Source organism: Passer domesticus, chromosome 2 (genome assembly GCF_036417665.1).
Source record: "Passer domesticus isolate bPasDom1 chromosome 2, bPasDom1.hap1, whole genome shotgun sequence".
Taxonomy (NCBI): Eukaryota; Metazoa; Chordata; class Aves; order Passeriformes; family Passeridae; genus Passer; species Passer domesticus.
Window position 1 is genome coordinate 87,859,300 of NC_087475.1, and position 16,654 is coordinate 87,875,953.

The 16,654-nt window shown below is 41.3% G+C and overlaps 1 protein-coding gene across 14 annotated transcripts in view; it reads right to left on the reverse strand.

Moving 5' to 3' along the window:
* The window catches only part of RIMKLB (ribosomal modification protein rimK like family member B), a 50,589-nt gene extending 34,126 nt beyond the window's left edge, over positions 1–16,463 (reverse strand). For 5 of the 14 annotated variants that reach the window (XR_010356594.1, XR_010356593.1, XM_064409853.1 and 2 more), the window contains exons 1-3: positions 16,099–16,252; positions 14,620–15,123; positions 8,255–8,475 (exon numbers count right to left, since the gene is read on the reverse strand). Coding sequence is in view for 11 of the 14 variants with exons in the window: in XM_064409853.1 (XP_064265923.1) it covers positions 8,255–8,429 (175 nt within the window). In the remaining 3 variants the exon portion in view is untranslated. Of the gene's footprint in view, positions 1–8,254; positions 8,476–9,944; positions 10,054–13,679; positions 13,759–14,619; positions 15,124–16,098; positions 16,253–16,305 lie in introns of those variants that run through there. The other 9 variants (XM_064409847.1, XM_064409844.1, XM_064409846.1 and 6 more) reach the window with 9 other exon arrangements.
* Positions 16,464–16,654: the final 191 nt, after the last annotated feature.

Consider the following 16,654-nt stretch of genomic DNA (forward strand, 5'->3'; position numbering starts at 1 on the left):
CATACCTGTGTATTTTGAACAGCTAAAGAGAACACTTACAAAGCTTTTTAGAAAACACTTCTTCTTCTGTCCTTGAAAAAACTTAAATTAAAAGGAAATCATCCCCCTCAAAGTTGCCCAGCATTGTACCAACACAACAAGACAACTGACGTGACACCTAGAGGATACTTTCAAATCAAGTTCTTAGAACTCAAGGGAAATATTTATTGATCTTCTGACTGATGTGTTTCCCTACTAGATCTAATTATTCTTTAGACAGACACTGCCAAGAAACAGGATTTGAGAGCATGGATTTTGAGCATATTATTTCATGGGTGTTACATTACAACTATTATGGTGAACAAAATCTTTGACCCTAATAACTGTGTCAGTGGACTCCAACCTCCTTCTCAGCTAAAAAATCTAAAGCACTGGCATACCTAGTATTTTTACTTGACACCTTAACAAAATGGATCAAATCACTAGTGTGTCTCTTCCAATATCTGTTCTTCCATGCTTTACTCACAGATGTGTCAAGATGGGTAACAAACACAGTAAGAGCCCCCAGCTCAATACCTGCCCTATATTGAAGTACAGAGCAAGAAAACCTTTCTGTATAATAAGAAAGGTTTCCTACAAATTAACACAATTAACTGGTGTAATTCAAGCAGGGTTCCTCTGACAACAAACGCAGAATACCTTTGCTGTCAGGTATTCTGCTCAAGTTGTCAGAGCACCTGTAACACATTCTGCTTCAATTTGCTTAACTTTTGACAAATAAAAAGGCATTTTATCAGACTTTTAATCCTAAAATGGACTAGATCTTTAGAGAGATGGAAATCATATAAGCTCTACTACTCAAAGAATAATAATTACAAGGACACCATTACAGATTTTTATGACATTGTAAATGTTAATTATTTACAATACAAGGAAATAAAAAATAATTTATCATTTCAGTAGCGACATTCTTTTTGTTGTTGTTCTGCTCCTTGTTCCACTCTTTCCATGCAGTAAAGGGCAGATATAAAAGGAAACTGTAATTCTTAAAACCAGTATTTCACCAAACTTTACATGCAAGAGTTTTATAAAAATAAGAAAACTAAGTGACTTGTCCACGGACACTGGTACTCCTAGAAGTCCCTGTCAATCCAACACAGGTCTGCACACTGGAAAACCATCTCAATACCGGTCAAGGTTCAGCAGTACCAGTCTCTCTCACATTCATAGTCACTGAGAATCAACTACCCATCATTCACAAATGGACAGCCACCAGACTTGAGAAAAGGTGGACAAAGTCAAAGCCACTGTCCTTAAAGAACAAGTAATAAGAGTACTCCTCTGATCACAAATCTGGGAAAGCAAGCACAGCTGTCAGTTCTATAAAAGAAAGCTTTTCACATCAATACTTGTGCTATCTTCTAATCTCTCCCACTCCAACACACAGTTTGCCCTTCTGATTTAAGTGCTGAAGAACTGTTTGTGCAGCCACACTGTTCCCTGACTCGGAGGGCTCATGAAGTCTAAAAAAAACACCTGCCACCAAGAACACACTGGTTTAAAACTACATCAGTATGCAGACCCAGTTCACAATACAACTGCTCAGACAAATGTGCCAGCAAAACTTGCTTAGGTGACACAGCACTGGAACAGGGATTGTTGGAAAAGTGACACAGAAACCCCTAGCCAGTTAAAGACTTGTCTTGTGAAATGTTAGGCTAATTTTCATTTCTCAACTAGGATGTATGGAAACACTTCTTTCATCTTGCTTTTGTCCCTTTTTACATTGTTTTGTTTATCATCCAGATGGTCACTCCTCAGAATTCTTACAACAATTAAAAATCTGGCAATGCTTTCTGTCATTTTCAGATATGATGACATGCACGTATGTTCAAGATGATGTGCCCTACAAGTCTGCTTTTCCTGGCTAGCTGTTCTAGAACACATGCAAATGAAAAACTTCAGACCTTAACACAGCCCTCTGAAATTAACATAATAAGATATCTCCATGCAGAAACATTCCTACACCTCTACCTTGCCAAGGTGGCTTTGGACTGAGCGCATACCTACAACTGGTGACATACTGAAGAAACAGAACAATTTTGAGGAGACCAAATTCACTGTTAGCCTTTGTTATTTTAGCGTCAGTTTAAGATGACAATCATTCACATAAGAATAGAAATCCCTGACAGGAAGGAAGAAAACTGCAAGAACAACCGGGATGGTTACAGAGTATGAATCCTTTCTTTCTATATGCATTATAAGAAATTTGTCTTTGGTGTCATAGTTCTGTAAAAAAAACCAAACCAATTCTTCTTAACATACATGGCAGCTGTTGAAAGGCACTGTTATTAAAATATAATAATAAAGCAAATGTTACATTTTTTTTCTAGTAGATATGTGTTTGTCTTGGGTATTTAATACTGGAGTGTCACATACTATATTACACTCACCTCTAAACACAGCTACCATTCCAAAATCTCCTCTATATAGCCCACAGCTGCCTAACAGTAATGCTTATGGTTTTAGCACCAATCAGACTGGAAGTGATCAATTTCCACAGTGAAAGAACATAAAAAATGAAGTTTCAAGTGATTCTAAGCCCAGCACTTTCCACAGTACAAAATCCACTTCATGTCTAACTACCTTCCAGTCCTTTGCACACAATGCAGTTCCTTTTCCCACTCTCACTTGAGTCACAAACCAATTTCCCAACTCTGCAGAGGAAGTAATGGCTGCTCTGGATTTAGTTAATAGCAGGAAACAGGCCAACTCTGCAGTGCTCAAAAAGGCACCTTGCCAAGGCTGCCTGCCTCTGTTCCATCACTTCCAAAGCCACTGCTGCATGCTGCAGGAAAAGCTCTGACATTAAGGTGCACTGCTGGACTAACAAATGCCAGGGGACTACTGAAACAGCCAGAAGGAAGAGGACGTGACTATGTTCCCTGTGTATGATAGAAGGCAGTCTTTAGGTGACTTACAAAAATATTAGGAGTTTTGTTATTTTGATATGGAAACCATTTTATATATGTAAAAGCCCTCTCTTACCATGGATCTAGCTGATTCAAAGTGGTTTTCTTACCATTACATGAAAACACAAGAATTTGTTATCCACCTTAGTTTTTTCCCCCATCAGCTTTCTCTACTTTACAGAAATGTTTCAACTATGCCAATTCCTCCATGTTTATTTCAAATTATGTCTAATCCAGTGTGTGAAAAAAATCAAAGATCACAATTACTCATTACTAGTTCAAACTAAATAAGAAATGAAGGGCAGATCATACAAAACAAAAGCACATCTTGCAAAATGGAAGACTTAAACAAGACACTGCCTTCTATTGCAAAGTTCAGGTACACACTGGAAACCCTAAATCAGGACACCAACCTTCACCAAATTAAAATAATCCATCTTCCAAGTACTTCCTCTGCAGAAAAAAATGAAGGCAAGAGATCTGTTTCCAGATGCTACCCATCTGATTTAAGAAAAGTCAACTGACTGTGCACAATGTATTACTGTTTTAAAACACATGACTATTATGCCCTTTTTATTCCTCACCTAAGCTGACCATTTGGTTTCACATTCCCGAAAGAAAAGCCAAGGAAGTCTTAGGAAAAATGTTTTATACTTTAGTCACTCCAGCATCTTCAACAGTTCAAAGTTCACGACAGCAACTTTCCTTTATACTATTTTCCTTCACAGGACAGTATCAGAAAATATGGAGATTCCAAAAACCTACAATAAAGGTACAAGTAAATTGCTGACTCAGTTAATTCCAATTCTGGCTGTTCTGGTAGCAAAAAATTTTAATGAAAATATCACTATATATCATTTTACTGGGGGAAGGATCCAAATTTCCCAAACACTTTCTTCACAAAAGAATAGTTCTTGAACCATGCTGCCCTACAGGTAAGGTGTGGAGTCTGTAGGGAAAGGTACTACTCAATCCTAGACACATGGAGGGAAGAAGAAAGAATATTCAGAATGAGGAGACAACCCATGGATATGTTTTGTCTCTTTGTCCACAAAGTCCCCCTATAGGGTGGGATTTTCCTACCAGCTTCCTTCATCGGCACCTCATCCCACACTAAACACTGCTGCTCACAAGCTGTAATTTGTTTAGCAGCAAATTCCTCAAGCCTGTTACATCAGTGCATTAGCAAGCTTAGACATATAGTTTAAAAGTACACATTTTGACAGGACTCACTGCTAAGACTTCAAATAAATGTCTAAAAATGTCCTGCAGAGTTTTGTTGCAATACTTGCTATTTGATTTCAAATAAATATAGGAATTGCCAAACTAGATTAGAAAACTAGACATTTCAGTTTGTAATCCTTACATCTGGTAAATATCAGATGCCATGCACAAACAAAATAATCCTAAAGCTGACACTATCAGACATCCCAACCACAAGAAAATTCCTGTTTTGAAGTATTTCTGGAGTTATAACTAAATCAACATAAATACAAGCCATTCCCTGAAAGAACAACCCCATTCTTCCTTGCCTGAGAACCAGAGCTAGGAACTGCATGACCACAAAAAGGGTTAATGCAACAATCTATTCGAACAGAAAACTGTTAATTACTTGGTGGAGTTAATCTTCCATTGGGTTGGCCAACTCAACTCACACAAATGCAAAATCCTGCAAAGTAGCAGACAGTTTGGTAACCTTTTTTTTTAATTAGCTGAGGTACAACATGAAAGCAAGCCAAGAGAGACATGAAGTCCTTTACAAGGCAAGCAGCAACAGCAATGCTGGAAAGGGACAAAAGGAACACAGCTGCTCCACTTGGCAGTAGATTGTTCTAGACTGGTTAGTTTCAAGAATTTAGCTCTTAAGAAACTTAGCATACAGCTACACAGTGCAAGTTTAAATCAAACCAGCCCACTATCACCCTCCACTTTTTTCCACACATGCATTCTTGTCCATTCCTGTGCAACAATGTTGTGCATATCTGATTCAGTAACCATCTCAGCAGGCCTAACCCACCACAGAAGCTGAAAAAAAAATACTTATACAGCTCGACTCTTCCTCTTATTTTTTTATCAGCTTTTGCCTTGGAAATCTACAGAGTACTACTGCCACTGTGGAAAAGATAAAGAAGTGCATGGCTTGGGTAAGCAGACACCTATTCAAGTAAGGCATAAACCACAGTTAATTTCAAAAAATACATGTTGAACTTATTTTCAAAATCATTTAAGCAGAAATCAGTTTAAGAACTTCCTTTTAGACTAAAAAGGAAAATCTTTAATTCTACATCTTTTAACTTGCATTTACAATCACTTCTGGACTCATGCTGTGTTGAGGTATCTAATGTGGACCTTGAGCTGCATACAGGTTCATCATGTGGCTGGTGATACGGGACTGCTGTATGGGGTGCTTGGGATTTTGGCTCATCCTGAGTTTCAGCTGTGAAAGAAAAGGAACTATCAGGGATTGCTGGGCCTACACTGTTGGTTTGCTTTGGGCATCCAGCCACACTTGTCATCAGGCCCTGCAGTACTGCAGAGACACACCCCAAGGAGTGGCTGCTGCTGAATCCACTGAGTGAAACAACCCCCCCTCCTCTCCCTTTCTCTTTGGTCATGGCAAATCTTGTAATTTCTGACAGACACAAATTTTGTAAATCTCAGTATCACAAAAGCTTCTGACTTTGGCCTGGGCATCAGTGATACCTGCATCAGTGTGCTCTACTGTTAAGGTATAAACCATGTGGTTTGTGAAAGGGACAATTTTCACATGTATGTATCACATGGTTCTGCTCAATTTTCCTAAATTTAGAAGTGTCTTTTCCACTCTACCCCTATGAAGTAAATAATTTAAGCTTTTGAATATTTTATACTGAATTTTTGGTCTCTGAAGTCTCCAACCATGTTCCTGACAGTCAGCAAGCCCACAAGAAGGATTACTGACTCTATAATCTAAAGAAATACACATTTTTGAGATTTTAAATAGTACCCTGTAGTATCCAACTTAACTGTGTAAATTTGACATCCTTCTAACAATTTACTTAAGAAATTGTCTTGGCTTTAAAGGACCAAAAAAGCTCCAATCAAAGTGTGAATATGTGGAAAAAACCCAACTATTACTTCCTCCAATGTCATGTATTACCTTCAGAGTTTGAGCCTTGAATTGCCAAGCTTTCAAGACAAATAAAAATAGAAAAGAAAGGAAAAGCATGTGATTATCCACTGAAGATACATTCTCTTCATCAACTCCTCCATGTCATAGAAAATTTTACCCAACCTGGATCCCTCACCCAACAGTAGATAACAAAAAGGGTACAGAATGCACTACCTCCTGGATTTTGTTACAGGACACCTTTTCCTAAACCGACTGAGGTTTTTAAAAAGGAAAATGAAACACAAAGCTTTTGCTTGTGTCCTGTAGCAGAAATCTTTATCAAAGCATGTCCAAAAGCTCTAGAAAAAACACAACTGGAAAATTAAGAAGGAAGATTTTTCATTACTCTCCAAGAGAAGTAATTGATTAGACAGACCACACTACTTATAAAAAAATTCTATCCACAATCTTTCACCATTCTTATCTCACTCTTTTTCAAATGGTCAGTTATTTACATCATATTGAATGAGCACTTTGTATGAGAATAATTTCCCTTTTCTTGTATTTTGTTCTAGTAATTTTCTTAATTTTTCTTGTTCTTGGACTACACATTCTTCAATATTAGTTTTCCAACTTGTATTACTTTTATCTTTTTCCTTGCAATAGACACAGCGCTACAAGACATTAGACAGAAGAGAGCAGAAAGGTCCACAATTTACACTTGCCCTATTTAATTCCCCAAAATGAGACAGAAAAGAAGAAATCACCAAGAAAACAAAAACAGTACTGAAGTGCTGAAGGACTAATTGTGCATCTCAGAGACTGCAGCTACAGTCCAGGATGGCAGTGTTCCCATTACATGCTGTCCAAAGGAAAGCACACTCAGAGCTAAGACTTTCTGACAAGAAGTTACCTTGATTTGAAGACATCCTACAGAATTTCTATCTGTGATAAAAATCACAAGACTCCTCAGATTAAAAGGCAAAATAAGCAAACAGAAGTTTAGAAATACCAGAATAAAAAACACTGGATTTACCATGCATATGTTTTTGTTTGACTGATTCCTGCCAAAATAGGGTATAAGTTCTGACCAAAGTTCTTCCCCAGGGTCAGTTTTATGATTCCCTTCCCACATATGATTTCCCAAAGAGGAACAAGGTATACATGGCAGCCTGTTCTTCATGGCTGAGGGTACTTTCATATTTTCTTCCCACACAGAATTACTGTAATTCAACTTTCAGAAATATAATTCTTCCCTGGGCCTCCAGAAATACGTTTTTTGACTGATAAATGGGGAAGAGGAATTAAAGAGTTAAAGGTTAAAAAAAAAAAAAAAACCACTGCAATCTACTTGCTTTAGGAAATCCAAATTAAAAAATGTTGAAACAAAAATAAATTATATGTGTTACACAGCTTGACATTGATGGTATTAGTATCTTCTCATCACATAAGCTTACTATTTACAGTAAAAGATAGTAAGTAATAAGATAGTAATAATCCTTTTACTTAACATTTCTAATGCAACTTAATATTTTAGTTATCCTTTTTAATCACCAAAGGAAAAAAAAAAGCTAGAATGAAAATAGAACAGAAATCTTACCATTAAGTTTTAAACACTGTAAATTGTAGTAATAACTCAAATTATTTGATGCACACACTTTATCAGCACTGCTCTTTTTTAGAATTCACATAACTCCACATCCGTACAGCAGCGTGCTTTAGTTACATCACATTATAACTTCTACTTCCATGACACTTCATACTGTTCATGGAAAATTCCTTTTAGATTATTTCCAGTGTTTTCTATTTTGGAGCCAGAACACAAACAGAAGAAAAAAGTCCTTCTGAAACTCTTAAATGTGACCCACAAAGTTAAGAACTGAAGCAAAAACTGAGCTCCATGATTTCTTATTAATTCAGGGGTCTTGTAGTCCTTACCCTGAATTCACCAAAATGAAACAATCCTCCTCTCTTTTCTGCAGAGGGAAGGCAAGAGTGGTTCTAATGCAAATCAGCAAACTGAACAATTATATTTGATTAACATAATACATTCTAAAAAAACCCGTAATGGTGTACATCTACATTATTTAGATGATGAATGGTAGATAGTCTGGCACACATGGAATTTGTTATTAAATAGTATTGATGCTCCATTTTATAATCTTTTCCCATGTACCCCTTCAGCATACTCCCAGCCTTAGTTCATTCTCACCAAGATTTCCATCCTCAATGGTCAGCACCACTTCATCCATCACCAAGGCCCGGAAATCCAGCTCCTCTTCACAGCACTTGGCCTTCAGTGCTCTCAGGATCTCCTGCTGAGGGTAATCTTCTCTGATGCGGCGGTCTGTTAAGAACCACAGCCTGGGAGCAACAGAGCTGCACATCTTGGACTTGTCTTGCAACCTTCAAGGCTTCCTTCCAATGGAACTGCTAGACAGTGGAGAAGATGAGACTCTGTTAGAGTACACAGGCTCTTATCTTCATGATCCCTACTGTACTAAGTCCCACTTCCTCTGCACAAGCCAGTCCATTTCAACAGACTTCGACTTCCAACCTCCAAGAAGCAAAACAATGTCTACACCTACTCTGCAACCTAAAGTACCAACTACAGAAACAAATCCATTTACATTACATCAATGTTAAATACTAGAAATTAGGTCTTGGTCCTCATCCCAGCCTTCTCCTCAAGAAGTACACAAAGATGTAACTGAAAACAATTTGAACGGCCATGTCTGAAGGCCAGAATTTCAACTTCATGATTAGGATAATTCCTTCTAGTGAAATAACTCCTCCCTTCTCCTAGGCACCGCTGAAATACCCAGCGACAGACTTGATTTGTCTCCTTCCACCATATATGGAAGAGTAGAGTGTGACAAACTCTCTATGTTAAAAAAGCAGACCAGCAGAACAGAAACTCATTCCCACAGAATCTTCCAGGTTACTATTTTGCTGTTTTGCTCTCACAAATATTTCACATCTGCCGTGAGATATACTTAGATATATATTAAGTAGTATCCAGAACACATAATGGAAAAACCAATGGAACAAGGAGCACCAACAAAATGCCAGGAATACAGAACATTAACACATGTAAAATAAAGTAAAATCGAGGCCAGAGTTTCAGTGGTAGCCCTTTCTTGGTTCATATAAATTTTTTTAAATCACCTTTATACATAAAGAGCACTAATGAATTCAGGACCAAGAACCAAAAAAACAGTTCAAAATGAAGAATTTCAATTGGGTTAGAACAGATAATAGCAAGGTACTTCTCCTTTTGCTTTGGAGGACTTGGACTATTTTTGACAGAATATATTTCTACTGAATTATTTTTAAAGCTGTAAACAAGTTACAGGTACATAAATGGACTACTCCTTTGTGTTCAAGAAAGACAAGCATGGTGTAGGGAATAGGAATTCTGGAGAAAACCAGCAGAGTTTTCTGTGCCACCTTTCCTATTAAAATAAAGAGCCAAAAATCGTAACTTTCACTAATATCACTGACATAAGTTCCTAGCAGAACTGAACTCTGAGTAGAAACAGGAGTTTTGCCTAGTAGTCATAATGACTGCTGCCAGCAGATAATGTAAATACAAAAACACCTTCAGTACGTAATTGCTATCACATGCTATTACAAAAAATTTTTGTTTCTGCAGCAGGTCTTGGGACAAAAGGATTGTTTAGTTACAACCATAAAAACCAGCTAGGTATTTTCTAGCATCAAAAAACCATTTTTTTTCTACCACAACAGCTTTTTCTTAATAAGAAAATAAAATTTTCAGTGGACATATTTATTCCTGGTACTGAGAACCATAGTAACAACACACAAAGACTGTAAGTTTTTTCTCATTGATTTGGTAAATGAGGTACAATAATAAAGTGAAGGACTACAGTTCTTCATACCAACAGACTGGAAAAAGGCAGAAGCTATGGAATCGCAATCACAGCTCCAGACCAGCTCTTCAATGCAGTCAAGATGTTCAAGGTAAAGCAGGAAAAGAGTGTTTGCTCCCTGCAGAAAAATGGGTGTGGGAGGTTATCTCTCCAAGGATCTCTCCAAGAACCTCTCTGTTCTTCAAAGCAGCTCGAAGTGAAAAGGGCAAGATGAGGCTTGGGCAATGGCTGACATCTCTCAGACCCTGCCCCACTTGAGTCTCCCTCAACAATGCATGCCTGGACGGGGTGGTTTACACGGAACTTCCTGGAACAACATGCTGTGCTGGGCAGCGGGACAGACGGCTTGGCAGGAATGCCCCGCCGCGGGCCCGGCCCGGGGGCCGCGGGCACTGCCCCTCAGCGCTGCCATTTGCACGGGGCCGGCGAGGCCCAGCAGCGCCACCTGCCGCCCCTGCCCGGCAGCGCCGCTCCGCCCCGGCCCGCACCCGCGCATCCCACACAACGGCGGGAGGACGCCGAGGCCATGGGCAAACACACCACGCACGCTTCGTCAGCGCTAAACAAAAGGAAAAAAAAAAAAACCAAAAACAAAAACAAAAACAAAAACAAACAAAACAAAACAAAAAAACCACAACAAAACATAAATCACAAACCATCATCAGAAACTGTATTTTCTGCCTGCTTGGGGTTTTAGTTTGGGCTTTTGTGGTTTGAGGCTTTTTCCCCCTCAGTACTGGTTCTAATGCTAATACAAGAACCAAGTATTTTCTCCCCATTTTTGCTTTCTTTGCCAGTCTGCTTCAGTTTTTCTCAAATCTCTTCTCTATGAGGCCCCACCTCCACCCCCTTAAATACATCATCACCTCTCCCTGACTGTAATTTCAACACTTAATTACTTAAAAATCAGCAAAGGATCAAAGAAGAAAGAAAAAAAGGTATATTCTTCTCTTTCCTCCATCTTCTACTATTGAAAGAAATTACAACATTGCCAAGAAGGGCCATCCATATATATCAATGAGGATATTAAACCAGCATGTGTATAAAAATGCCTTGGATATGGCTATTCATCTCTCTCCTAATACTACATGTCATTTGCTCAAAATCTTAATGGTTTTATAAATGTTTATTTGAAAGCTCCCATCTTATTGTAAGAAAGGCAGGCAACAATCTCAAATCCGCAAGTAAAGACTGAGAAGCTCACTTTAGAACAAGCTACAAGCCAGCAGCAGAGACAGAAACTAACAGTCCTAAGTCTTGAATCCTTCACCTCCAATCCAATACCATCTTTCTTTTTCTACCCAAAATAATTTCTTTTTCTAACATTCTGCTCCTAAAATCAGAATATATTCATCAGTTTCAGCCTCACCTTAGAATCTATTTTCATTGTGTAAGAAATCTCACATAACAAAACTTGCATTTACCCTATTAATCAAACATCTTAAAAATCCCTTTCACATTCTCAAGAAAATCTCAAGAAAAAGGAAAGCTGGCCTTGCAGTCAGATGCACAAAAGCATTATGCTCTGAATTTGGATCTTACTGCCAGAATTCTTCCCTGAAAACCAGCTCCACCCATTTCAATCTAAAAGACACAGCCTCAGACAATGCTGGGTGTGCAGAGAATACTTCCTAATCCATGAGAGCATCTATTGCAAAGCAACTATGGTATATATAAGGGGAAGAGCAGATGTTTAAATAACTGCAAAATGGCCACTTCAAGTGCACTTTTCACTCAAAGCTACTACAGTCAAAGTAAGTACAATCTTTCCATAACTACTTCACAGATTTATGAAATTAGAAGTCAAAAAATAATCACAAACTTAATTGCATGTAACAGACTGGAAGAGGGAAAAAGGATGGTATCAAAGTAAAAGGGTCTGTGATAAAAATCAAACTGTGTGTCACAGCAGCCAAGCAGACACTGCCACAACTGCTTCAGGAATACACTGCCTGGAACAGACTCCTTGCATTTACAGAGGGAATGAACGCTCACCTCAACTTTCAGCTGTGGCACCCTTATGCTGCTTAAGCCAGGCTTTACTCCAGCAATCACACAGTAGCTTCCTTCCCTCCCTAGCACATGCAAACCTATTTCCTCCCACATTCCTTCAATCTGCAGTACACCTCTAGCAGCTATTCTAACAAAAGCACTCACTGTGCTCCTTTTCAACTTTACATCATATATGAATATGATTTATTGAAATAACAGGGAATTCAGCCAATCAAATCACCTGTCTAGAGAGATCTGGAAATCTCTGAAGACCACTCTTTTTACCTTGAAGGGGGTGCCCTCTTCACAGAGATTAGAGACCTCCCTCTCCCTCCAGGAATGGGAGATTGGTCTCCATGGCTCATTTACTCGTTCTCCTGTCTTCAACACCCAAAAGTACGAGAAAAATAGACTAGTTTCTTTTTCTTTTTCACCACGATGTATTTCCCTTAAGATGAAGCAAGAAACCCATTTTTAGGAGACACTGATTAATTAAGGTATGATTGATGAATGTGTAAGAGAAAAGGCATCTAGTATGCAAAAAAAAAGTTCAAAATTCTTTTTGTTCACAATGCAACTACCCAATGCTTTTGTAAATTAAAAAGTCTAGGTTGTGCCTTCCCTATGGGAATAATAAATGGAATCCCAGATGTTTATAGCATGAAGGATCAATGTGATCTAGCTATTCCACCTGCTTGACCTGTGATCTGATGTTGCAGCACACTGCCACTGCCTACAGTGGGATCAGGAAAACACCTCAGTGGACCAGCCCCTCCCAGAATCACCCCTTTTTTAGAGCTTGGCTCAGACTCCCAGTTACAGCACTGTGCAGATAACACAAACTCCACAGATTGCAGTGTTTAAAAGAGAGGTAAAACCCAACCTTAGTTTTAGCACACCTCTAGCCATGTTTAATCCCTACAGCTGAGATACTGACAATAAAAATCTCAGGGAACTGAGAAGGAATAAGCAAGAGACTGACAGTCACAACCGCCATGGGAAATGGAGAACTAGGAAAAACATTGCTCCAAGCACTCACTTCGCTATGAGTAACATTAACACCATTAATGTTTATCCCTTAATACTCATTTTCAGAACAGTGCTATTCAAGCTGGAAAAGGTATTTTGACTTCCTTTTCATCATAAATTAGATAAGGCTTGAAACTGAGTACACATTTCCAATAAACCAATCATCTCTACCATTACAGCAATTTCTAGAATGGCTGGAAGGATGCATTTCAAGATAGTGAAGACCTAAGAATGGTTGGCAGATGCTTGCAAGTTATCTCCTTCAGGAGACACCTCAAGGCAGACCTAAATTATAAAGTCATCTTAGATAGCAGACCGGTTAAACAGCTAATGAACAGTTGTCCAGCACGTGACCCAGCATGTAATCCATCATACACTGTCATGGAAGTCTCTGTCTCATCTTAATGAGAAGAGAGCAGTGTTTGAAACATCCCAGAAATAGGACTTTCTATGTCATAGGGAGAGCAGGTCTGCAAACAGTTCACAGCTGTTTTGAGCATAAAGCACAAGTGATTTTTTTTTTCCACACAAAGGTACCAGAATGATGATAATTTAAAGAAAATGTTACAAAATATGTATGGATGATGAATATATCACATGGTGAAGGAGAAAAGAACTGACATCTTTAGAAAATAAATCCAAGATAAGTCAACTCGTTCCTGACAATGCTGCTTCATGGTGATGCTTAAGGCCAACATCAAGAAAAATTCCTCTTTTACGTACCAGAAACTAGTTTTCCTAAGACTGTCACATAACTGTTTGAGAATCTTTGGAAAGAACACATTTTTAAAAGCTGAAGAATCTGAAAAATTAAAATATTTATTTAAATGCATTTTATATAATATATTATAAGCTGCACCACAATCTGTCCACTGCTGCTGCATTATCATCCACCCTCTACACATGCATCGGAGAATTGAAAGTCTCTGCAGGCAGGTGAACCCCAAGCACACCTCTTTGAAAGCACATCACAGTATTCACCTCTTTTTCCCTTTGAGATTTGCAGATTGCAACAGCCAAACGATATGGGAATATATTAATTGTTCCCATTCATTCCCACCCCTGCACACGGGCAACTGCACTCCCCATGATGGCTTTCATCTCCTTGTCTCCACCTTTGCACTGAGTGATGTTCAAGATGCTAGCAGCAATCCTCCCAGGCACAGCTGCCTCTGAAAGGCGGACATCCACACCCCCCATCTTTCCTCCTCTGTGTTCATGCTTGCAAGTAGAAGGCAAGATTCCTCATTAACACACCCCACTTCCCGATCACCACCGAATAATCCATTCTCTTTCCTCCCCGCAACGGGAGCCCAGTACTGGTCCAGTATCAGCCATCCTTCTACTTTGATCTTGGTATTTTTTTCAACAACAGGCTCTCAGCTTTTTCACACCCCTCCACTGTCCCTAGGTGTGCACGCACGCCCGTGTGCAAATAAAACACACCATTTCCTCCCACATCAGCTGCTTTTCCACCTGTGCCAGGTTCCCCCGCAGTGTGGTACAATATACCTCCTCTCCTCCCCATCCGATCCATGTGTACACAGCCAGTTTTCCCTCCTCCCTTCCCCCACCCCACAGCCTCTGTGCATGCCTCTCCCAGCGCCTGGAGTGGGGGAAGGGAAACATGCACTGCGTGAATGAATGGGCTGAAGAGACTTACCAGAAATTTGGTGAGGAAGGAGTGGAAGACGAAAAAGACACTAAAGATGGGTGTTTCCTTCAGCGTGCCAAGTGCTGCTTCAGTTCTGGCTCCCTTAAGGAGGTCACGTGTCTTGCTAGGTACCCCTTTTCCTGGATCCTCTACACTAAGCAAAAAGGGTGGCACGGAAGTCTTCTGGATGCCTCCCTGCACTACACCCCAAAGGAGAAAAGGGTACTACTGAAGCTCCCAAACCAAGCAAGCAATGATAACGTTCTCCTGGTCCTGTCAGGCACTGTCTAGTGGATGCCTCTGGGACCAGGGCAGATTTCTGAGGGAGGGAAGGGGGATTAAATGAATGTTTAAAATAATTCCCAAATTGTTCTCCCCTACGGAGCAGGGAAGGATGGGAACAAGTAAAAAGAGTACTGGTGAAGAGCTGTAGCTTTCTATGCAAAAGAAACTCAATCCTTGTGTCTCTATTTCCTCAGAACTAAACCCCTAAATGACTGAAGTCACCAACACCTAGGGAGGAAAAAGAAAAAAGAAGAAACATCCCTATTAGACATAAATATGCAAAGGTATGAAATAAACTAAATCCCAAAGGAAGAAAAGGTGCTATTCAAAACACTAAGCAAAGTCAAAAGAAAATGATAACATAAACATAGTTAGGGGAAATGCACAACTTTAAGTATTTTACACAAATATACTATCACAGAAACCAATTTTAAGGGGAAAAATCCCACATAGCTAAGCAGTTTGTTCTTTTATTTAAGAATGTGTGTTCAATGGATAGAAAAATCTGTACCTACAGGGGAACATATGAGGAAATTAAGTTTCTAAACCAAGAAAAACTATTCCTATTTATTTGTGAGCCTCTAAACCTCTCCCCCAGAATAACCCCTAGGATTCAGATGAGACTGGAGAAAAGTACGTTTCAGTTCAGAAGCGTGTATTCCTATGCATTAGGAGCATGTACTCCTCCTATGCATTAAAACCCACGCTGCCACAGAAAACAAACAGCGGTTTACGAACGGTGACAAAAAAAAAAATAACATGTCTAGAGGATGCTTGCTTAAATTATGAAATCAATCCAAGATTAACAGAGTGGCACGCTTGGAACACGGAGCCCCTGGTAAGAGCTCAGGCAGTAAAGACACCGATGTGCCACCAGCTCTTTTTTAAACACCGGAAAACAAAAGGGGAGAGAAAACCTAGTTGGGAAGATCTTGCTGCCAGACCCAACGCCAGCCACACACCCCTCGGCTGCATCACGTGAAGATCAGCCCCCACAGCCACCGCCGATCCCCACGGACCCGTGCGGGGACACGGCCGCCGAGCGAGCCCGCGGAGCGGCGGCCCCCACCCCGCCCTCGCAGCGCGACCGACCCGCCCGCGGAACGCGGGTCCCGGGCCGGGGGCGCGGCCCCCCCGCCCCTCCCGCCCCGCTCCCCTCGCACAACGAGCGGCCGCCGCCGCCGCTCCCCCTCCGCCACCCACCTGGGCGCCCCGGCGGGCGCGGCGGGGAGGCGCGGGCAGCTCGCCCCGCTCCGCGCGCGGGGGATGCAGCACAATCACCATGGGCGCAGCGCGGCGGGGCGGGACGGCTGTGAGGGGACGGTCCCAACCACCCCCCCGCCCGCCCCCTCCCCGGGCACGGCGGACCCCACCCCCGCGGGCTCGCGCCCGCTCAGCCCGACATCTCACCCGCCCCGGGCACCGCCGAGCCTGAGGGGACCCGCGGGGCGCCCACCCCCACCCCCTCCGGCACCGGGCCTGGGAAGGAGGGCGCGGGGCGACGAAGGCTCCGGGGAGACGCGCCCCTTCCTCCCCGCCGGCGGCGCGGTCCTAGAGGGAAGCGAGCGACGCGACGCGACGCTCTGCTCGTCCCCCCCACCACCACCCCGCCTTCCCCCCTCCTCGGTGTCCCTCCTCCCCGCGGCTGAGGCGAGGAGGCCGCGGCTGTTCCCTGCACCGAGCCCCCCGCCCGCCGCCGCCTCCCGCGCTCGCTCCCGCCGCCTCACAGCGAAGCGGCGGCGGAGCCGTAACGGTCGGG